This window comes from Kogia breviceps, chromosome 8 (genome assembly GCF_026419965.1).
Source record: "Kogia breviceps isolate mKogBre1 chromosome 8, mKogBre1 haplotype 1, whole genome shotgun sequence".
NCBI classification, from domain to species: domain Eukaryota; kingdom Metazoa; phylum Chordata; class Mammalia; order Artiodactyla; family Physeteridae; genus Kogia; species Kogia breviceps.
The window spans coordinates 109390556-109414297 of NC_081317.1; the positions used below are offsets into that span (position 1 = coordinate 109390556).

Consider the following 23742-nt stretch of genomic DNA (forward strand, 5'->3'; position numbering starts at 1 on the left):
TTCAGAAAATTCTGGTCTTAAAAATCTTACACTTGGGGAATTCCCTGGTGATCCAGTGGTTGGGACTCAGCGCTTTCATTGCCGTGGGTGAGGGTTCGATCCCGGATCAGGGAACTGGGATCCCACCGGACACAGGCCAAATAATAAGAGTAATAATAATAATAATAAAATCTGACACTTGGTGGGGCAGGGTAATAAAGAATTATAAGAGAAACTCTAAGTTAGTATATTAACACTTGTAGTGTTAATTATACACATACATACACACACACATACACACACACACGATAGAAAACAGAGGGCTAAAAAAGAAAATGGATTAACTGACCAAGGGATTCTCAGTACAATTTATACTAAGAACTTCTTTCCCTTTCAGGTTTCAGTTCTGTTGTTTAAAGCAGCACCTCTGAACAGGCATAGCCCACTGATCCACAGTCTCTCAGACTTGGAGGTACAGTAAAACAATTTTCACTGCAACACTTGTTTGGAATTCACTACAAACAATAGATGAGAGGGGGAAAAAAAGCTTTTTTTTTATTTTGGTTTTTTAAGAGGAAAAAGGAGGAACAGCGTATTTGATAAAATATGAACAATTAGCTTTTCGCCCCAACATAAACTTGTGATATTATTTTTGGCTCCTCAATATAATTTTTTTTGCCTTTAAAAATCAGGCATTAGGGACTTCCCTGGTAGTGAAGTGGTTAAGAATCCGCCTGCCAATGCAGGGGACACGGGTTCGATCCCTGCTCTGGGAAGATCCCACATGCCGCAGAGCAACTAAGCCCGTGCACCACAACTACTGAGCCTGAATTCTAGAGCTCACGAGCCACAACTACTGAGCCCACATGTCACAATTACTGAAGCCCGCATGCCTAGAGCCCATGCTCTAGAACAAAGAGAAGCCACCACAATGAGAAGCCTGCACACCACAACGAAGAGTAGCCCCCGCTCGCCCCAACTAGAGAAAGTTCACACGCTGCAATGAAGACCTAACACCGCCCAAAATAAATAAAATAAATAAATTTATTTTTTTTAAAAATCAGGCATTATACTTTAGTAGTCAGTCTTTTTTGAGTCACGTATCTCTCTGACCCCTTACTAGAAAAAGGCATTTGTGGACACATAATATTGTGCAAACAATTTCCAAACACACATAGTGAAAATGTAAAGAAATAGAAAGATAAAAAACCAAATTCTGGAAAAGTTGTTAACTGTGGTGGAGAAGAAAGGCATTAAAATTGGAGGCTGTTCACAACAGGCTTTAACTGTACTGGTAATGATTTATTAAACTGAGTGACAGGTGCATAAGTGTTTTATTCTTTAAACCTTTTTATACACTAATTTTTTAAAACTTTGCTCAATTTTTTAAAACCTTACAGGAAGTACCACTCAATAGAAAAGTATACTAGAACCTGAGGTTCCAAATCAGTAGCCAAGAGCTGAATCTGGCCAAGACCTGTTTTGTTTGGACAGCACAGTGTTTTGTTTTGTTTTTTCATTGTAATCTGAATGCCTTCGGGCAGGGTATACACTCTCCAATTAGCCAGAGTCACCACCATTTTCCTAACAGTAAACGAGGGTTCGTTAAAAGCCAAAGAAACTGGAATCCTCATACACTGCTGGTGGAAATGTAAATCAGTGCAGCCGCTTTGGAAAACAGTCTGACAATTCCTCAAAATGTTAAGCACAGAGGTACCATATGACCCAGAAAGTCCACTCCTGGACATCTATCTAAGAGAAATGGAAACATATGTCCACAGAAAGACCTGTATACAGATGTTCACAGCAGCATTATTCATAATAGCCAAAAAGTGGGAACAACCCAAATATCCATCAACTGATGAATGGATAAACAAAACAGAATATGATGAAATATTATTCCACCATAAAAAGGAATAAGTACAAATAAATGCTGTAACACGGATAAACCTCAAAAACATTACGCTAGGGCTTCCCTGGTGGCGCAGTGGTTGAGAATCCGCCTGCCGATGCGGGGGACGCGGGTTCGTGCCCCGGTCTGGGAGGATCCCACGTGCCGCGGAGCGGCTGGGCCCGTGAGCCGTGGCCACTGAGCCTGCGCGTCCGGAGCCTGTGCTCCGCAACGGGAGAGGCCACAACAGTGAGAGGCCCGCGTACCACAAAAACAAAAAAAAAAAAAAAAAAAAAAAAACAAAAAAAAAAAAAACACATTACGCTAAGTAAGAAGCCAGTCACAGAAGACCACAAATTGTATTTCATTTATATGAAATGTCCAGAATAGGTAAATCTCAAACCTAGAGACAGAACATAGATTAACATGTCATAAAGATGTCAAAAAATTAGATAATTGTGCTAGTAAATATAAAAACCATTGAACTGTTCATTTTAAAAGTGTGTATTATGTGATATGCTTATTATATCTCAATAAAGTAGTTTAAAAATAAACCAAAGACATCCATTCAGTCTAACTTTGGCTCCCAAATTGTGGTCTAAGGACTCCTGAGGGTTTCCTAGAGCTACTCAGTGGGTCTTGAGGTCAAAACTATTTTCATAAAATACTAAGACATTTGCCCTCTTCACTGTGTTGATATTTGCATTGATGGTGCAAAAACAACGGTGGATAAAACTGCTGGCACCTTCGGCATAGTGATGCCAAAGTACATTAGTTACTGATAGTCAATGCATTCTTTATCTCCATACACGCACAGCAAAAACAAACAAACTTTACTGTATGAGTTGTGGGCCAAACTAGTCACTCTTTTTAATAGAACAGCCTTTCTCCTAGAAACAACCGTCAGTTCCTATCAGAAAATGCACTCCCATTTCCAAACTCACAGAAACATAACTCTCATAACACAACTGTTTCATAAAGTGGAGGCTGCCACTCTCCGTGAGAAATCACACCTCACTCCTTTTGAAAACATTTTAAGTATCTCAATTTTTTAGCCAGAGGGAACAGCAAAGGCCTGTCTGATGGGTAGAGGAGGGAATGAGGCAAAAGAAGAAGATAAAACTTAGCCTAAGAAACTACTTTGTCCTATCATGGTGATACGCACTAGCATTAACGTTTTCTTATAAGATAAAATTTTAATGTTTTAAGACATAATTCAAACAAAATAAGGCTTAAAGATTTATTTAGCTATTTTAAAAGGGACTGTTCTACATCATGGTATTATTGTAACTAGTGATAAAAGGGACTTAAAGGGCTCCTAAATGCGAAGAAGCACACACTGAGAATTACACTTGTAAAAATCTACTAAGAATAGATAATGAATTAGTCACTTGTTAGCCCTAAAAGATGATTTGTAAATATGGTGCTGAAGATTTGGGAAAGCCCATGGACCAGTCTAGAAAACTAAATTGGTTTAGTGCAAAAGGGTAATTCCAAAAAGACATTTAATGTACTACTAGTATAAGCAGTATGGCTCTGCAAGAGAAAACAAATAGATCAAATCTGTCAATGTGTATCTAGTACTATACATAGAAGAAAAAGACCAAACTGGTGGATACAAGTATTTCAGTCCCTAGGGTGTTTGAGTACAGTGCTGTGGAATAGAAAGAGTCTGTCCTTAATCTTCTCCATATTTAATAAAACGTCCCTTTGTTCTTACACTATGTTCACAATGTTTTAACCTGGTTTCTCAAGTTGGCTGATACTAGGGAGAAGCCCGGATGACAGGGATTAATATTTTGTTCACTGTAAACTTAAAATTAAGGGGCTATCTCTCTAACACATGGCATGTTAGTCCCTAAGAGCCCCACCAACTTTGGGCAAACTAGATCAAATAAGGTTTCTGACTTTGCAAAGCTGAAATTTTTCTAGAACTAGGTAATTTCTTGATAGGTATGTATACTCAAGTACTGAATATATTTTGGTTTAAAAAAATTTTACGGGGCTTCCCTGGTGGCGCAGTGGTTAAAAATCTGCCTGCCAATGCAGGGGACGTGGGTTCAAGCCCTAGTCCAGGAAGATCCCACATGCCGCAGAGCAGCTAAGCCCATGTGCCGCAAGTACTGAGCCTGTGCTCTAGACCCCGCGAGCCACAACTACTGAAGCCTGTGCGCCTAGAGCCCGTGCTCCACAACAAGAGAAGCCACTGCAATGAGAGGCCCATGCACTGCGACAAAGAGTAGCCCCTGCTCGCTGCAAATGGAGAAAGCCCTCGTGCAGCAACGAAGACCCAACGCGGTCAAAAATAATAAATGAACCAAAAAAAATTTTTTTTTAATTTTACTTCCTTTATGAAGTTATAGCCCACAAACATACCATGGACTACAACTTGAATACAGGCCATAATAACAGTAACAGTAAGAGTCAAAAACTGTACACCAGGCACTTCCACTTTACATATTTAAACTCACTTAATCCTCATAACAACCTATAGGCAGGTACTATTATAATCTCCACTGTACTGAGGCAGAAGACAATTACGTAACTTGCTCCACATCACACATGTTAAGTAGCAGAGCTGAGATTCAGTCCAGGATGTCTGACTCCAAAGTCAGCATTTCTTAATCTCGTTAGCCATGTACAATCAATTTTCTGAATTTTAAGCATCTTACTTTTCAAAACAGTTTTGAAATTCCACATATATAGCACAGCAAAAATGTTTCCCAAATTCCCATGATTAAGCTGTTAAGCTGAAAATGGTCTTCCTCCTCATTTAACCATGACTTTTATTAGCTTTAATAAGCATAAACATCAAACCATGAAATCTTCAGAAGTTAATGCAAAATTAATCAGAAAAATATACAAACTATTGTTATAAAATATACACATGTTCACTTTCAAAGTATACTAACTTAGGTTGTACGTATACATACAAAACTAGTCATAGTTTTAGATTAATAGGATTGGATACTATTCTAAAAACAAGGATATTGTAGCTTTTAAAGGAAAAACATTAATTTGAGCCTTTCTGACTAGTGATTTAGACTGACCAAATCACTTTTTTTTAATGTTAGTTTCAAATCCCTGGCTCTCTGCTATTGGGTTGGCCAAAAAGGTTCGTTTGGTTTTTTCCGTAAGATGGCTCTAATAGCACTTAGTTGTATTTTAACTTCATTCGAAACAATTTTGTTAGACTGTATTGTGATAGCTGTCATATCAGTGTGCATTTAAAAAAAGACATTAAAATTGGTGAATTTTTGTGTAGCCATTTTAATATTGAAGATGGAAGGAAAGCAGCAACATTTTTGGCATATTATACTTTATTATTTCCAAAACGGTAAAAACACAACTGAAATGCCAAAAAAGATTTGTACAGTGAATGGAGAAGGTGCTGTGACTGATCAAACGTGTCAAAGGTGGTTTGCGAGGATTCGTGCTGGAGAATCCTTGCTGGACGATGCTCTGTGGTCGGGTGACCAGTTGAAGTTGACAGCGATCAAATTGAGACATTAATTGAGAACAATCAGCGTGATACCACGCGGGAGATAGCCGACATACTCAAAATATCCAAATCAAGCGCTGAAAATCATTCGCACCAGCGTGGGTATGTGAATCGCGTTGATGTTTGGGTTCCACATAAGTTAAGCAAGAAAAACCTTCTTGACCGTATTGCCACGTGCGATTCTCTACTTAAATGTACTGAAAACGTTCCATTTTTAAAACAGATTGTGATGGGTGATGAAAAGTGGATACTGTACAACAATGGGGAATGGAAGAGATCGTGGGGCAAGTGAAATGAACCACCAGCAACCACACCAAAGGCCGGTCTTCATCCAAAGAAGGTGATGTTCTGTATATGGTAGGATTGGAAGGGAGTCCTCTATTACAAGTTCCTTCTGGAAAACCAAACGATTAATTCCAACAAGTATTGCTCCCAAGTAGACCAACTGAAAGCAGCACTCAATGAAAAGCATCCGGAATTAGTCAACAGAAAATGCATAATCTTCCATCAGGATAACGCAAGACTGCATGTTTCTTTGATGACCAGGCAAAACCTGTTACAGCTTGGCTGGGAAGTTCTGATTCATCTGCCGTATTCACCAGACGTTGCATCTTCGGATTTCCATTTATTTCGGTCTTCACAAAATTCTCTTAACGGAAAAAATGTCAATTCCCTGGAGGACTGTAAAAGGCACCTTGAACAGTTCTTTGCTCAAAAAGAAAAAGTTTTGAGAAGATGGAAATATGAAGTTGCCTGAAAAATGGCAAAAGGTAGTGGAACAAAAGGGAGACTACATTGTTCAATAAGTTTCTTGGTGAAAATGAAAAATATGTCTTTTCTTTTTACTTAAAAACTGAAGGCACTTTTTGGCTAACCCAATACAAGTATACCTCTTATAAAACCATAACTTGTTGTATGGATTAGTCATTCTACAAACTAGACGGTAATTAACCTTAACTTTGTAATTTGCGCTTTCCCTCTTATTTATTTATTTATTTATTTTTTGCGGTACGCAGGCCTCTCACTGCTGTGGCATCTCCTGTTGCGGAGCACAGGCTCCGGACGCGCAGGCTCAGTGGCCATGGCTCATAGGCCCAGCCGCCCCGCGGCACGTGGGATCTTCCCGGACCGGGGCACGAACCCATGTCCCCTGTATCGGCAGGTGGATTCTCAACCACTGCACCACCAGGGAAGCTCTGTTTTTTTCTTTTAATGGAGTCAACATATACCACTGAACTGCTACATCCCAAAATTTCTGTTTTCCCTTTTCACCTTGATATTACATTAAAAGAAAAAGTGCTTCTCATTAGGTGGTCTTTTGTCATACTAGTAATGTTCTTGTTTTTAATCTGGGCGCCAGTTGGACTGTTCAACTTATGAAAATTCATTAAGCTATATATACTTTTCTGTATGTATAGTATGTACTTCAATAAAGAGTTGTTTTTTTAAGAAGCTGTGCTTCCTAACTTTACATCACCAAAAGCCATTACATACCAACCTTATTGATAGTTGTCATTTCTAAAAGTTTTTTTTTATCAGACAGTACTCTATAGCACTGAGTTAATATTCAATCTCTATTTTCAGCACATGTAAAAAGAGTCATCCAGGCTTCCCTGGTGGCACAGTGGTTGAGAGTCCGCCTGCTGATGCAGGGGACACGGGTTCGTGTCCCGGTCCAGGAAGATCCCACACTCCACGGAGCGGCTGGGCCCGTGAGCCGTGGCCGCTAAGCCTGCGTGTCCGGAGCCTGTGCTCCACAACGGGAGAGGCCACAACGGTGAGAGGCCCGCGTACCACAAAAAAAAAAAAAAAAAAAAAAAGAGTCATCCAACATACTCTATGGAACAAAAAAGTGCTATTGAATTCTTTTACAAATCCCTAAGATTTAAAGGTCTCTAAAGGAAAGAAAACATTTTTTAAAAAAGCTTCTATGTGCTCATTTTATTCTCACAATTATCTCATCAGGTAGACATTACACACTTGTGGATGGAGCCGCAACAGTACATCTCCCACCCCCAAATGCTTTCCTGATGTGACACTAACTTTCCTCCACTCAGAGACGGATGGGTCTATGTTTCCTCTTCTTGAAACTGTGTAGAGCTTTATACCAGCCTTGAGCAAGAAAACGTGACAGAATTGATACTGTGTGACTTCCAAGGTTAGAATATCAAAGGCAATACCTCTTCCACCTGGCTTTCTCGTGCTCTCAGGACACTTGCCTTTGGAACCTGCCACCAGACTGTGAGTAGGTGTTCTGCCCGCAGCCCCAGAGACATCTCCAGCCCACAGATGGCATCGACTGCCAGACCCAGGTGAGCCATCGAGTCTTCCCGGTAGGCCCCAGACAGCATGGAGCACAGCAAGCCGTTCCCGCTGCGCCCTGTCTGAATACCTGACCCACAAAAACCAGGAAATAAATACATGATTACTGTCGTTTTAAACCACTAAGCTTTTGAGATAATTTGTTACACAGCAATATAAAATGAAAACACTTTACAAATAAAACACACAGGTAGACAACCATGCCAGCAAGTGGCAGAGCCAGAATTTGAATCCGCCAGCCTGTATAAAAAGCCCACATTCTTTCTACCAGAGGATATTGCCTCCAAGTTTGTTCAGAGTCGCCCACATTGCCAAAGAAAGCCATAGTCTTCAGAATGGAAGCTCTAAGAGCAATAAACAGCCCCCAAATTAATGTTTTCAATTAACACTCAGGACAATAGGTCATTCAGTTAGTAGGCTCAAAATCCCAGCACCTTTCTTGACACATCTATACCCTTCTGACCCTAATAATGGCATATCCCAGAGATGCTTAAGAAATATCTCTAGGGCTTCCCTGGTGGCGCAGTGATTGAGAATCCGCCTGCCGATGCAGGGGACACGGGTTCGTGCCCCGGTCCGGGAAGATCCCACATGCCGCGGAGCGGCTGGGCCCGTGAGCCATGGCCGCTGAGCCTGCGCGTCCGGAGCCTGTGCTCCGCAACGGGAGAGGCCACAACAGTGAGAGGCCCGCGTACCGGGAAAAAAAAAAAAAAAAGAAATATCTCTACATCAATAACAATAAACCTGAACATTTACAGAACACTTTACAAAGCACTTCAACAATCACTAATTTGATCTCATAGAGGTGTGAGACAGGTAAGGCAGGTATCATACAGATAAGGCTCAAAAAAGTTAAAAATATATACTCTAATAAAAAATAATTTTTAAAAAATCAACTATACTCCAATAAAAATTAATTTTAAAAGAAGTTTAAAATAACTAACTACAATAACATAAGTAGGGATTCTATTTCAGATTTTCTGACTCCAAGGCCAGTGCTCTTTTCAATGCAATTCAACTTGAAAGAACCTTTATGGAGTACCTTCCGCGTATATTTCCATATACAGCACTGCTCTACAAGTGCTCTGAATCACCTACTTTGTGCAAAGCATCATGGCGGGCACCATGTGTTCTCCACTTCCAAGATCAGCACAAAAACATCTCTGATAGGGGCTTCCCTGGTGGCGCAGTGGTTGAGAGTCCGCCTGCCGATGCAGGGGACATGGGATCGTGCCCCGTTCAGGGAGGATCCCACATGCCACGGAGCGGCTGGGCCCGTGAGCCATGGCCGCTGAGCCTGCGCGTCCGGAGCCTGTGCTCCGCAACGGGAGAGGCCACAGCAGTGAGAGGCCTGCGTACCGCAAAAAAAAAAAAAAAAAAATTTAAAAATCTACTGTTAAGCTACAATTAATAATTCAAAACAATACATAATAATTAAATTAGGTAGTACAGATTAGAGCTCATGGGGCCTTAAAAGAGAGAAATCACTAAGGGCTGCAAGAATGTCTTCAGGAAGAAAACAGCACTTGAAATGGGCTCTAAGTGACAGATAGGATGAGAATTGGCAGAACTAAAAACAACACACACTGAGGAACAACCTAAAAGCCTTCCCTTTTATCCAGCTTCTTCCCGTTCACATCTTACCTAAGCCTCCAGCCAGTACCACCTCCTCAAGAAGCCTTCCTCAGTTACTTCACAATCTAACCGACGCTGTCTTCTTGGACCTTCCAATACCATTACTGCCTACAACACACATTCTGGCACGCAGTCATTCCGCATTACAGACCTCGTCTATCTGGCAGCAATATGTCTCCACATAGTAAGCATTCAATATTTGTTCAACTGAACTCAGTTCAGCAGCCATTATTGCTTTCCGCCATTTAAAAATCCATTGATCGTAACACTGGTTCTTAACTTACCGGGCATCTCCTTTGGAAAGATTGGTATTTACAGGACTGAGAATAACCTTGTTTGCATCTACATCCACCACACATTTGGTATGCAAGTCAATTTCTGCAGATTAAAAAAAGAAAAAAATTAGTCATTTTTGAAGTAATTTATGTCAGAAAAAGCTTTTGACAAAAAATCCAACACTCTTTCATGATAAAAACACCCAACAAACTAGAAATAGAAGGGAACTTCCTCAACCTGATAAAGGGCATCTAAAAAACCTGCAGCTGACATCACACTTAACAGGAAAAGACTAAATGGCTTACCCTCTGGCATCAGAAATAAGACAAGGATGTCTACTACTGCAACTTCCGTTCAAAACTGAACTAGAATTTCTGCTCAGGGCAGTTAGGCAAGAAAAACTAATAAAAGGCATCCAGATTGGAAAGAAAAAATAAAACTACCTTTATTTGCACATTATACGATCTTATATATAGAAAATCTTAAAGAATCCATGAAAAACTACTAGAATAAACAACTTCTGCAAAGTTGTAGGATACAAGATCAATATACAAAAATCAGCTGTGTTTCTATACACCAGCAATGAAAAATCCAGAAATGAAGTTAATAAAACAATTTCGTTTATAATAGCATCAAAAAGATTCAAATACTTAGGTATAAATTTAAAAGAAGTGCAAAATATATACACTGAAAATTCCAAGACATTGTTGAAAGAAATTAAACATTTAAACAAACAGAAAAACAACTTATGTTCATGAATTGAAAGACTTAATTAATTCTATTAGGATAGCAATACTCCCCCAATTGGTCTATAAAAATTCAAGGCAATCCCTATTAAAATCCAAGTTAACTTTTTTCAAAAGTTAACAAGCTGATACTAAAATCTATATGGAAATACACAAGACCTAGAACAGCCAAAAAATCTTGAAGAAAAAAATACAAAGATGACAACTCAACAATTTCAAACTTACTAAACAACTACAGTAATTGTGGTACTAATATAAGGATAGAAGGATAGACATATAGATCAATGGAACAGAGAGCACAGAATTATACTCTCATATTTATGGCCAAATGATTTTGATGACAGTGTCAAGAAATTCAGTGGAGAAAGTATAGCCTTTTCAACAAATATTGCTGGGACAACCTCAACAAAATGAAAAATTTTGTTCTTCAAAGGACACCATCAAGAGAGTAAAAAGACAATCCACGCCAAAAAACAAACAACCCAATCAAAAAATGGGCAGAAGACCTAAATAGACATTTCTCCAAAGAAGACATACCGATGGCCAAGAGGCAAATGAAAAGATGCTCAACATTGCTAATGATTAGAGGAACGCAAATCAAAACTACAATGAGATATTACCTCACACCAGTCAAAACGGTCATTATCAAAAAATCCGCAAACATGCTGGAGAGGGTGTGGAGAAAAGAGAACCCTCTTACACTGTTGGTGGGAATGTAAATTGATACAGACACTACAGACAGCAGTATGGAGGTTCCTTAAAAAAACTAAAAATAGGAGACTTCCTGACGGTCCAGTGGTTAAGACTCCATGTTTCCACTGCAGGGGGAGCAGGTTTGATCCCTGGTCAGGGAACTAAGATTCCATGTGCCATGCAGTCAAAAAAAGAAAAAAAAAAAAAAGTAAAGACTAAAAATAGAGCTACTATATGATCCAGCAATCCCACTCCTGGGCATATATCTGGAGAAAAACGTGGTTTGAAAGGATACATGCACCCCAATGTTCACTGCAGCACTGTTTACAACAGCCAAGACATGGAAGCAACCTAAATGTCCATCAACAGATGAATGCATAAAGAAGATGTGGTACATATATACACTGGAATATTACTCAGCCATTAAAAAGAATGAAATAATGCCATTTGCAGCAACATGGATGTAGTTGGAGATTATCATACTTAGTGAAGTCAGACAGAAAAGGACAAATAGCATATGATATCTCTTATATGCAGAATCTTAAAAAAATGATACAAATGAACTTATCTACAAAACAGAAACAGACTCACAGACTTAGAGAATGAATTTATGGTTGCCAGGGGGAAGGAGGGGGGAGGGATAGGTTAGGAGTTTGGGATTGACAAGTACAAGCTGTTATATTTAAATCAGATAACAAGGACCTACTGTGAAAAAAAAATACATAATTTTTTTAAAAAGAGAAAAAAAAGAATTCTTGAGGGAAAAAAATCCACAAAATTGACAAAATATTTGTGAATCATGTATCAAATAAGGAATTTGCATCAGAAAATATAAAGAACTCCTACAACTCAATAATTTTTAAAAAATCAATTTTAAAATGGGCAAAGAACTTGAACAGACATCTCTCCAAAAAAGATACAGAAATGGCCAATAAGCACAAGAGAAGATGCTCAACATCATTTGACAATGGGGAAATGCAAATCAAAACCACAATGAGATACCACTTTACACCCACTAGCGTAACTCTAACCAAAAAGATAACAACTTAAACTAATATAATATTGTAAGTCAATTATATTTCAATTAAAAAAGAAAAAATAAAGTGTAAATTGGATCATGTTAAAAAAAAAAAGACAGGTAAGTATAGGTGAGGACATGGAAAAATTGGAACCTTCATACATTAATGGTGGGAAAGTAAAATGGTGCAGTCACTTTGGAAAATAGTCTGGCAGTTCTTCAATGGTTAAACACAGAATTAGTATATGACTCAGAAATTCCCACTCCTAGGTATACACCCAAGAGAAACCTATGTCCATACAAAAGTTTGTACATGAATGTTCATAGCAGTATTTGGCTACTCATAATAGCTAAAAAGTTGAAACAACCCAAATGTCCATCAACTAATGAATGGATAAATGTGGTATATCCATAAAATGGAACACTATTTGGCAATTAAAAGGAATAAGGTACTGACACATACTACAACATAGATGAAGCTTGTGCTAAGTAAAAGAAGCGAGTACAAAGGACCACATATTGTATGACTTTACTTATTTCTAATGTTCTGAACAGGAAAACAGAGACAGAAAATTGACTAGTTATTGCCCAGAGCTGAGAAGTGACTGCTAGTGGGTATAGATTTCTATTGGGGGTGATGAAGATGTACTAAAATTGTGCTGATTGTTTTCACAACTGCATGAGCACAATAAAACAACTGAATTGGGGGCTTCCCTGGTGGCACAGTGGTTAAGAATCTGCCTGCCAATGAAGGAGACACGGTTCGACCCCTGGTACAGGAAGATCCCACATGCCGTGGAGCAACTAAGCCCGTGCGCCGCAACTACTGAGCCTGCGCTCTAGAGTCCGCGAGCCACAACTACTGAGCTCATGCGCCACAACTACTGAAGCCCACGTGCCACAACTACTGAAGCCTGCATGCCTAGAGCCAGTGCTCTGCACCAAAGAGAAGCCACCGTGATGAGAAGCCTGCACACCACAACAAAGAGTAGCCCCCGCTCCCGCAACTAGAGAAAGCCCGCATGCAGCAACGAAGACCCAACACAGCCAATAAATAAATAAATAAATTTATTTTTTTTAAGTTTAAAAAATGAAAAACCACTGAATTGGTTGAATTATATCATACATGAACTATATCTCAATAAAGAGAAACATGGCCACATCATGTTTATGTTCTTATATTCTTCAAAATTTCTGACCCAAAGTATGAAACTGTTTCTGTCTGCCTTATCTCTATTACCCAAAGATATGCTCTAAGGAAAGAAACTGCACTACACTGGAGTCATTTTGTCTTTCCCTAAGAACCTTGGCCAAATGTCAATGTCAAACTCATTATAACTTCAGAGTATCTGCACTGCCAGGAAAGATGATTTCTTTTTTGTTTCCTTTAACTTATATAATTGAGACAAATGCAGACAAAAACAAAAATTTCCCTCCCCGTGCCTACCACAACTCAACCTTTCTCACATCAGTTATTCTACGTTTGTTCTCAAAGATATAATCTAGAAGTACCAAAAATTTAGTGGTCTTTCTTTTAGCCAATACATTTTTCAGGCAAAGAGAAACTGAAAACATCAGAGATATGTTTAACCCAGGTGTGGAAGAATAACCTGGAAAGGCAGATGTTTCACTGTGCTCAACTAGTATGAAAGCCTATTTCTAATACTTTGTGTTTAAATCCACTCTATACTACCACAGAAATGCTGCAAGAAAGCCTCAGCCACAATGCAAAAACTTTTCAAACGTGCATTTTTACTTCTTTCTTTCCTTAGGCCCAGAGCTCAAGAAAGTTTGCAAAGAGATATGGGGACATATGTATATGTATAACTGATTCACTTTGTTATAAAGCAGAAACTAACACACCATTCATTGTAAAGCAATTATACTCCAATAAAGATGTTTAAAAAATAAATAAATAAATAAATAAAAACACTTCACACCCTAAAAAAAAAAAAAGTTTGCAATCATCGTACTTTGTTAATACTACCCCTTAATGACCTCTGACCATATTGTATTGGATGGCCCTGTGCAGTCAAATCTATATGATACACAAATGCTTCATCAAGGCTCCAGAAATTGTACTGACTCAGAATCTCCATCTCACCACCCACCACAAAGTTAGATATTAGTTTCTTGCAAGAACCTTAGGTCTGAGCAAAGGAGCTGCATGTGTAGTTCTGCACGCAGAAGTACTCATCTAGAATGCATGCCTGCAAAGCCGTAAATCAAATATCTTCCCCGCCCCCACTAGAGCTTTGCCTTCATTTCAGATGATCTGGAATTGAAAAAGGATTCAAACGTTTTCTTTCAATATTTGTAGGCTTTTTCCCTATACTCTTCACAGCTCCTCCATCCTGCCCCTCATGACTTCATTAGACACACTAATAGTTTGAAAGCATGAAATGGCATGATTCAGGAACCAATCCCTGGAAAATCCTACATAATTCAAAGAATCACCTAATAACTAATATATCCAATCTAAACTCATTTCGTCCTAAAGAGTACAACACTTACAAATGTCCCTACATTTAACACCCAGTGGAGGTGGCCTTCAAAATATAAACAACACTTCTTTATTAGCTCAGTTTTTATTACCAAACAAAATTCCCACCCCAACACTGTTAAAAGAAGGCTTTTCACAAGACTGTTTAGAATATGGATGGAACACCTAGGACTCACACTCAAGCAAATAAGAGCAGTGAGATTTGAGGAAAGTTTAAGGGTCAGATATATGAAAAGCATTTTATCACTAAATGCCGCCAATACTTGAATGAAATTATACTGCTACAAAATTCTAAATACGACACTTTCTCCATTGAAAACTTCTTGCTCTATATTGCTTAGAAAGCAAAGCTGTGATTAAATATTAATTGACTAAATAGCAATACCAAATTTAGGCCTTAAATTTAAGGTGAATTTAAAACAGAAAAAAAAATTTTTAACACCTACCCAAAATCCAAAACATAAACATCTTCCTCTTAGTTTGGAACAATACTTAGATTAAAAAGATAAATACCCAGCTGCTATGCACTACCTTTGCAAAAACAGCATTAAAGTACACCCATGTTCACAGCAGTATTCACAATAGCAAAAAGGTGGAAGCAACCCAACTTTCCATCAATGGATGAACGGATAAACAGAATGTGGTATATATATTCAATGGAAGATTATTCAACCTTAAAAAAAGAATGAAATTCTGCTAAAACATGGATGAACCTTGAAGACATTATGCTAAGTAAAATGAACCAGTCCCAAAGGATAAGTTTTGTAGGATTCCACTTATATGAGACACCTAGAGTAGTCAAACTCATAGAGATAAAAAGTATAATGGTAGTTGCCAGGGGCTGGGCTCAAGGAGTTAGTATCTCATGGGCATGGACTTTCAGTTCTGCAACATAAAAAACTTCTAGAGATGGATGGTGGTGATGGTTGTACAACAGTGTGAACGTACCTAGCGCCACTGAGCTGTACCCTTAAAAATGGTTTAAGATGGTAAATTTTATGTTATATCTATCTTACCACAATAAAATATAGCACTAGGGCTTCCCTGGTGGCACAGCGGTTGAGAGTCCGCCTGCCGATGCAGGGGACACGGGTTCGTGCCCCGGTCCGGGAAGATCCCACATGTCGCGGAGCGGCTGGGCCCGTGCGCCATGGCTGCTGAGCCTGTGTGTCTGGAGCCTGTGCTCCGCAACAGGAGAGGCCACAGCAGTGAGAGGCCCGCGTATCGCAAAAAAACAAAAACAAAACCAAAAAAAAGCACTAAATACTCATTATTATAATAAGTAACACATGGACAACAGTTTATTCTCAGTGAAGCCTAAAATTATGAGATTGGGATTTAATTAGTACTATGTCTGAAAACCAATAAAAAACGAGTGATCTTCGAGTTAAGTAGTGCTATAAGTTTAGGTCATGACTAATCAAGCTTTATAGTACTCAGAACCATAAATTCTTTGATGTACTCATGAGTCCTTTAAAAAAGAAAGAGGGACTTCCCTGGTGGTGCAGTGGTTGGGAATCCGCCTGCCAATGCAGGGAACACAGGTTCTATCCCTAGTCCAGGAAGATCCTACATGTCGCAGAGCAACTAAGCCCGTGCACCACAACTACTGAGCCTGCGCTCTGGAACCTGCAAGCCACAACTACTGAAGCCCATGCTCCTAGAGCCCATGCTCCACAACAAGAGAAGACACCACAATGAGAAGCCCGCGCACCAAAACGAAGAGTAGCTCCCGCTCACCGCAACTAGAGAAAGCCCGCGCACAGCAACGAAGACCCAACAAAGACCCAATGCAGCCAAAAATAAATAAATAAATAAATAAATAAATAAATAAATAAATTTTTGAAAGAGAGGAAGAAAGAAAGAAAGGAGGAAGGAAAGAAAGTTAATTTAGTCCACTGACATTAAAGATCCCATATTCTTTCCCAAACAGGATCTTTTTCTAGGTCAAGTTCCTCAAGATGAATAAAATATCAACAGCTGATAATTCAGCTTACTCAGCCAGCAAATTAGTCACCTTGTAAAAGTAAACAATAATTTGAAACAAGTCTTTCTTCAATGCATAAATCAGCTATGGCTCTTTCTTCAGTGACATCATAGTCAAAGATAGGCGGGACGTGGGAGACTCCCTTTATATAACTCATATTCCATCTGGGGAAACGCATCATTCTCAGTGTGGACAAAATAATTCTGAGTTGCCCATTCAGTAACCTGCTTTTCTAATTCTCCAGAAAATTAATAGTAATTTTCAAACAAAATCTACTACTCAGAAATATAAATGAACCTCCCTTTACCTACGTCACATTCCTAAAAAGCTATAACTTACTGTTAAATTCACTAGGGTCCATTTTTAAAAGGAAGATAGTAAATTATTTGTAAGATTCACATTTTAATTAAATTGCAAATTTTGCGTGCTATATATGGTTCTATTTTCAACTAAATTGTGTCATGTGCCTAGTATTTTTATATGTCTATGTATGCTAATGATATTCATAACTCATATTTCATGTATGAAGCACTTATTTTCCCAACTGGAATGTAGTATTCTTACTTGCAAAATAGGGAATAAGACTTACAGTTCTTCACTATACTTACAAGTTGCTTGGGACCCACTGACCCAAGGAAAAAGAAAATTATGTGATGCCACAGAGGTAAAAAACCAACTGGTAGTTTGCTTTCTAGTAAGAGATATATAAAATATCCTAATCACCTACTTTTAAGTTTTTACCACTGAACATGAGAATCTATTCAATAAACAAAAGATAAAATATAACTGACTTCTAATACAGCTAAAGAAAAAACTGAGGAATGAAGGAAGATCCAAGACACGATGCCTGATGGGGGGAAGAAAGATTATAATACCAAAATAATTGAAATAATCTTATGTGGCCCAAAACATAAAATGTGTATTTTCAAGAAACCAGTCAACTTCAGAGGGTTAGAAAGCAGGTATTTAAAAACTTATAAGGCAAAACCAGAATAGCCAAACCAATCTGGAAAAAGAACAAAGTCGAAAGACTACACTCACCAATTTCAAACTTACTACAAAGTTACGGTAATCAAGACAGTGTGATACTAACCTAAGGACAGATGTATAAATCATTGGAATAGACTTGAGAATCCAGAAATATGCTGTCACATTTATGGTCAACTAATTTTCAACAAGGGTGCCAAGACAATCCAATGGGGAAAGTATAGTCATTTCAACAAATGGTGATGGGACAACTGGGTATTCACATGCAAAAAGACAAAATCGGACCTCTACCTCACACCATATTCAAAAATTAACTCCAAACAGATCAAAGTCCTAAATAAATGTAAGAGCTAAAACTATAAAACTCTTAGAAGAAAACATAGGCATTAAATCCACATGACCTTGGGTTAGGCAATGGTTTCTTAGATATCAAATCAAAAGCACAAGCAACAAAAGAAAAAAACAGATAAATTGGACCACATCAAAATGAAAAGCTTTTGTGCTTCAAAGGACTCCACTGAAAGAATGAAAAGGCAACCCACAAGTTCAAGACAGTATCTGCAAATCATGTATCTGTTAAGGGACTGGTACTCAGAATATACAAAGAACTCTTAGAACTCAATAATAAAAAGACAACTCAATTTTAAAAATAAGAATAGGGTTTGAATAGGGATCTCCGAAAAGATATACAAATGGCTTAATTACATGAAAAGATGCTTAATTAACATCACTAGACACTGGGGACAAGCAAATCATAATGAGATACCACTTCACACCCACTAGAGTGGCAATAATCTGGAAACTTCATACATTGTTGGTGGAAATGTAAAATGGTGCAATAACTTTGGAAAACAATTTAGCGGTTTCTCAAAAGTTAGAGTTACTACATGACCCAGTGATTCCACTTCCATTTATACACATAATCAAGAGAAATGAAAATATACAATAACTTATATATAAATGTTCATTATTCATTAAGAGCTAAAAGATGGAAACAAGCCAAATGCCCATCAACTGATGAACAGGCATCAAAATGCAGCATATTCATATCACAGAATATTATTCAGCTTTAAAAAGGAATGAAGTATTGATTCATGCTACAACATGGATAAAACCTGAACACACTATGCCAAGGGAAAGCAGATACAAAAGTCCATATACTGTATGATCCCATTTATAGTAAATGTCCAGAAAAGGCAAATCCACAGAGACAAGAAGTAGATTAGTGGCTGCCAGGGACTGTGGGGAAAGGGGAGGGTGTGGGTGTGGATGGAGAGCAACTGCTAACGAGAGAAGCTCTCTTTGGGATGATAAAAATGTTCTGGAGTCGGATAGTGCAGACGGTTGCACAGCTCTGCAAACACACTAAAAGCCACTGAATTATACACTTTTGATACGTGAATTACATCTCAAAAACAGCTGAGAAGGAATGGTCCCACTGTCCTCAATTGATATAAATTATGGTTCAAGCCCTTCAACCACACTTCTAGACACTCACTACTTTGAAGATCCCAGCCAACCCAATTCTTCTTACTCGCAATTAATAACCTCACAGTCTACCTCATCTAGAAAATTAAGCACTCCAGGGCTTCCCCATTATATAATTATCCTCTTCCCTCTATACTTCAAAAATTTCCGTCTCTACAGACTTCCCCGGTGGCGCAGTGTTTAAGAATCCGCCTGCCAGTGCAGGGGACACGGGTTCGATCCCTGGTCTGGGAAGATCCCACATGCAGTGGAGCAACTAAGCCCGTGTGCCACAACTACTGAAGCCCACGCGCCTAGAGCTCGTGCTCTGCAACAAGAGAAGCCACCGCCAAGAGAAGCCCGCGCACCGCAATGAAGAGTAGCCCCCGCTCCCTCAACCAGACAAAGCCCGCGTGCAGCAACAAAGACCCAATGCAGCCAAAAATAAATAAATTAATTAATTTAAAAAAATTCCCTCTCTATTGGCTATTTCTATTTATAACAAGGCTCAAACATCTCCCAGACTTTGGGGGGGGGAAATGCCTCTTCCTAACTACACCTCTAGAGACCGCTCTTTACCTTTCCTTTCTATATGAAGCTTTTTTGTTCTAATTGAAGTATAGTTAATTTACAATGCTGTGTTAGTTTCAGGTGTACAGCACAGTGATTCAGCTATACACACACACACACACACACACACACATATTCTTTTTCAGATTCTTTTCCCTTATAGGTTATTACAAAATATTGAGTATCGTTCCCTGTGCTATCTAGTAGGTCCTTGTTAGTTATCTATTTTATTTATAGTAGTGTGTGTATGTTAATCCCAAACTCCTAATTTATCCCTCCCCCCTTCCCCTTTGGTAACCATATGCTTGTTTTCTATGTCTGTGGGTTTATTTCTGTTTTGTAAATAAGTTCATTTGCATCTTTTTTTTAGATTCCGCGTATAAGCAATATCATATGATAGTTGTCTTTCCCTGTCTGGCTTACTTCACTTAGTATGATAATCTCTAGGTCCATCCACGTTGTTGCAATTGGCATTATTTCATTCTTATGACTGAACAATATTTCTATATGGAGCTTCTTGGAAGAATGCTCACGTATACACACTGCTTCCACATGGAAACACCCACTGATTTCTCAGCCCACTACCAACATGCCAACAGCAATTCATTCATTCAGTTAAAATTATTCTTCTGCCATTTATCGCCCTGGGCCTCCACATTACTTTCACCTGCTTTTCCTTATGCCTCTCTTCTCGGCCTCTGTGACCTCGTCCTTCACACATACCTTAATTTGATGTCTTATCTTCTAAATATAGTAACGACTCCAAAATCTACACGTATCTCTAGTCCCTTAGTTTCAGACTCCTGTCCAACAGCTTTCTGCGTCCATCCTCTTGGCTGCACTTCAGAACCTAAAACTCAACCAGTCTGTTGCATTTCTTCCAGGCATGCACTACATCTTAGTTGTAGGTGCAGTGCATGGCACGTGATAAGCATTGACTAAATATTGTTGAATGTCCAAGAATAGAGCTCATAATTTCCCACACCTCCACCCTAAAACCTGCTTCTCCCACGTTTCTGGTCTCAGTTGATGACACCAGCACTCATTCACTCAGTTATCTAAACCAGAAGCTTTGCAGTCTTCCTATATCTCCCACATCTCAGTTGCTTTCATACCACCTTGACAAGTTCTTGCTGGGTGTGTCTAGACTGCAAGGCCAGAAATGCTCTTTACCCCACCCACCTCTCAGGAATGTGTTTGCAGCCAGCAACCCTCAGGACAAAGAGCAGGCTTGCTTACCACGGAAAAGCAATCGGGTCCCCCAGCTCAGTGCCCCTCCGATGCAACCCAACCCACTGCCTGCACAGCATCCATCTGGACCCCTCCATGTCACCCCTGTGGGAGGTACAGGCAAAGGGAACCGCTCCTGCCACCTGCTGCGCCATAAATCCTCTGACCCCAAAGTCCTATGTCTTCCTCCAGCATTCATGAAACAGAAACAAGCTAATGTATTAGCCTGTGAGCAAGATAAAGACACAGCTTAATTTATCTTCCTAAAACATCACTTTAACAGTGCCACTGCTCTATTCAAAAACCTATACATTTGCGACAACACGGATGGGCCTTGAGGGTATTATGCTAGGCCAAGTAAATCAGACAAACACCACCGTATGATTTCACTTATATGTGGAATACAAAACAAAAAAGAACAAAACAAAACTTACAGACACAGAGGACAGACTGGTAGTTACAGAGGTGGAGAGGGTTAGGGGTGGCGAATGGGCGAAGCGGGTTAATTGGTAACTGGACTTACTGTTATCGTGGTGATCACTTTTTAGAGTTACCTTGTACACCTGAAACTAATATACTGTTACATACCAATTTTACCTTTAAAAAAACAAAACCTATCGTGACTGCACTCCTCCAACTCTGCCCGAGACGCTTCTGAATCTGCCTGTACCTCACCCCTCTCCATACCCCTCCGCTCCCCACAAACCTCTCGACTTCAGTGAGGCCACCTTCCATCACTCTTCTCATTCCTCACTCCCTATATTCTTCCAGCTTTTCCAAGAAAGAACAGGATTTCAGGGCTGGGGCTCTGGAGCTGAACTGCCCAGGTTCCAATCCCTAGTTTCTCCACTTGATAGTTATGTAATTTGGGGCAAGTGGCTAAGCTTGTCCAAGTTCCCATTTTCTCATCTGTAAAATGTGTTATAAATTCTTCCTAGCATTTTTGTGAGGATTAACCTAAAATAATCTAGTTCAGTGCTTAGGACCATGTCGATGCACAGCAACCTCTCTTTAACTGTTAATTATACAGATACTGTCTCCTTCCTGCTGGCTGAATTTTTACAGCTAACTTCCTCACTGTTCTTGCTTAATTCCTACATCCATGTTTTGCTAAGTCCAACAACTCATCTTGTGCACCCCACCTGCCATGCCTTCCTGTCAATTGCCTTCAACCCATTCCTCATTATTCTCAAGCCCCACCCCCATTTCTTTAATTCATCAGGCACTGCCATTGTTGCTTTGTGTACTACACTCATAACTGATTCACCTGTGTATCTCTTACTACCAACAAGACAGTGAGCTCTTTTGGTCAAAGATCATGACTTATGCTTCTCATATATCCTGCACATCTTTGAAAATTACGCAAGCTCAGGAATGCAGCGCCCCTCTAAAGATCATCATGTCCGATATAGTAGTAAAAGCACAGGTTTTAATGGCAAAATAGGTGAAATTCGGGCTCCAAAATACTGGTTTTGTAATTCTGGGAAAGTTACTTAACCTCTCTGAGATTCTGTTAAAAAGAAATTCTATAACTACCTTTCAAAGTTTTGTTTGAAGAATAATGTATAAAAAGGAATGAACTCTGTAGCTCACAAACAGAAAGCTCTCAAAAAGTAGCTATTATTTTTTTCTTCAGTCAACACATGTTAAATTGAATAGGCGAATTCATTACTACCAGCTTTTAAAGATACCTGCAGCTTCTGAGAGCTAAAGCCCAGGACCAATTAAGTCATGGATTTCGTGTCCCATACACCAGTTAGTTTCACACACTTCCCTAATGACTATACTGCTTCTCTCAGCCAAGCTTTTTTTTTTTTTTTTTTTTTTTTGTTATACGCGGGCCTCTCACTGTTGTGGCCTCTCCCGTTGCGGAGCACAGGCTCCGGACGCACAGGCTCAGCGGCCATGGCTCACGGGCCCAGCCGCTCCGCGGCACGTGGGATCTTCCCGGACCGGGGCACGAACCCGTGTCTCCTGCATCGGCAGGCGGATTCTCAACCACTGCGCCACCAGGGAAGCCCTCAGCCAAGCTTTTTTAAGAATATGCTTTGTTGAACACAAGGGGAAGCTGATCAGCAAGCATAGAGATCAATAACGAACCCATTTCCCTCACTAAACAGCTCAATCCATCTGCTTAACCAATGTTTTTGCCAGTGATTTCTTCCATCTTCAGAACTTAAGAAATGGAAAAGCTGACGTTAGTCATTGTTTTATGGGGGGTGGGGGGTTAAAGTAATGCCAATTCAAACAAGTTTTGATTTGATTTGAGAAACTTGTGCTTTCTTCTCCAAAAGCCTCTGGCCCTATACGTATAAATCCCATTTTTCAGTCACGGAGTTGACAGCAGAAACAAAAGAATGTTGTGATAGATGTGTGTCTCATCCTCCATTAGCATCTCGAGCAGATGCTAATAAAACAAGCATCTTCTGTTTCAGAAAATATGTCAGAAATTTCCATCCACAGGCAACCCTAACTCCAACACCAGTTATCTGAGAAGGCTTAAGAACCACCAGTGGGCTCAGGGTCAAAGACTCCTTCCTGTTTCAAACAGATTCTCCCACCCAACCCTGCACCTTGATTCCCAAGCATCACCTGTTTTCCTCACTGACGGCCAGGGTCTTCCAAGCTTCCTCCTACTTCCTCAGTTTCACCTGTCTTTTGATTCACGACTGCTCACTTGGTTTTGACTGGTCTCCTTACTCTTCCTATTCACATGGCTTCATTTCCACCACACGCTTGTAAATGTTTTCTAGCTATGCCCTGAACTAGTTACCTACCCAGGCTTTCAACCTTGCCCTGAGATCTGGCGATCCTTCTCCATCATGCTTATGTCCAAGACCCACCCGAAGTTCTCAAAAGCTAAACAGAGCACATGGACCAGCCACCCTGAAGCCAGACTTCTGGGCCCCCTGCAACTTCGCCTGACCTTCCTAATC

The 23742-nt window shown here is 39.6% G+C and overlaps 1 protein-coding gene across 5 annotated transcripts in view; it reads right to left on the bottom strand.

The window, feature by feature from the left end:
- Positions 1–23742, bottom strand: part of KIF13B (kinesin family member 13B) — a 192372-nt gene that overhangs the window by 164004 nt on the left and 4626 nt on the right. For all 5 annotated transcript variants that reach the window (XM_067040001.1, XM_067040000.1, XM_067040002.1 and 2 more), the window contains exon 2: positions 9614–9707. In XM_067040001.1, the coding sequence (XP_066896102.1) occupies positions 9614–9707 (94 nt within the window). The remainder of the gene's footprint in view (positions 1–9613; positions 9708–23742) is intronic.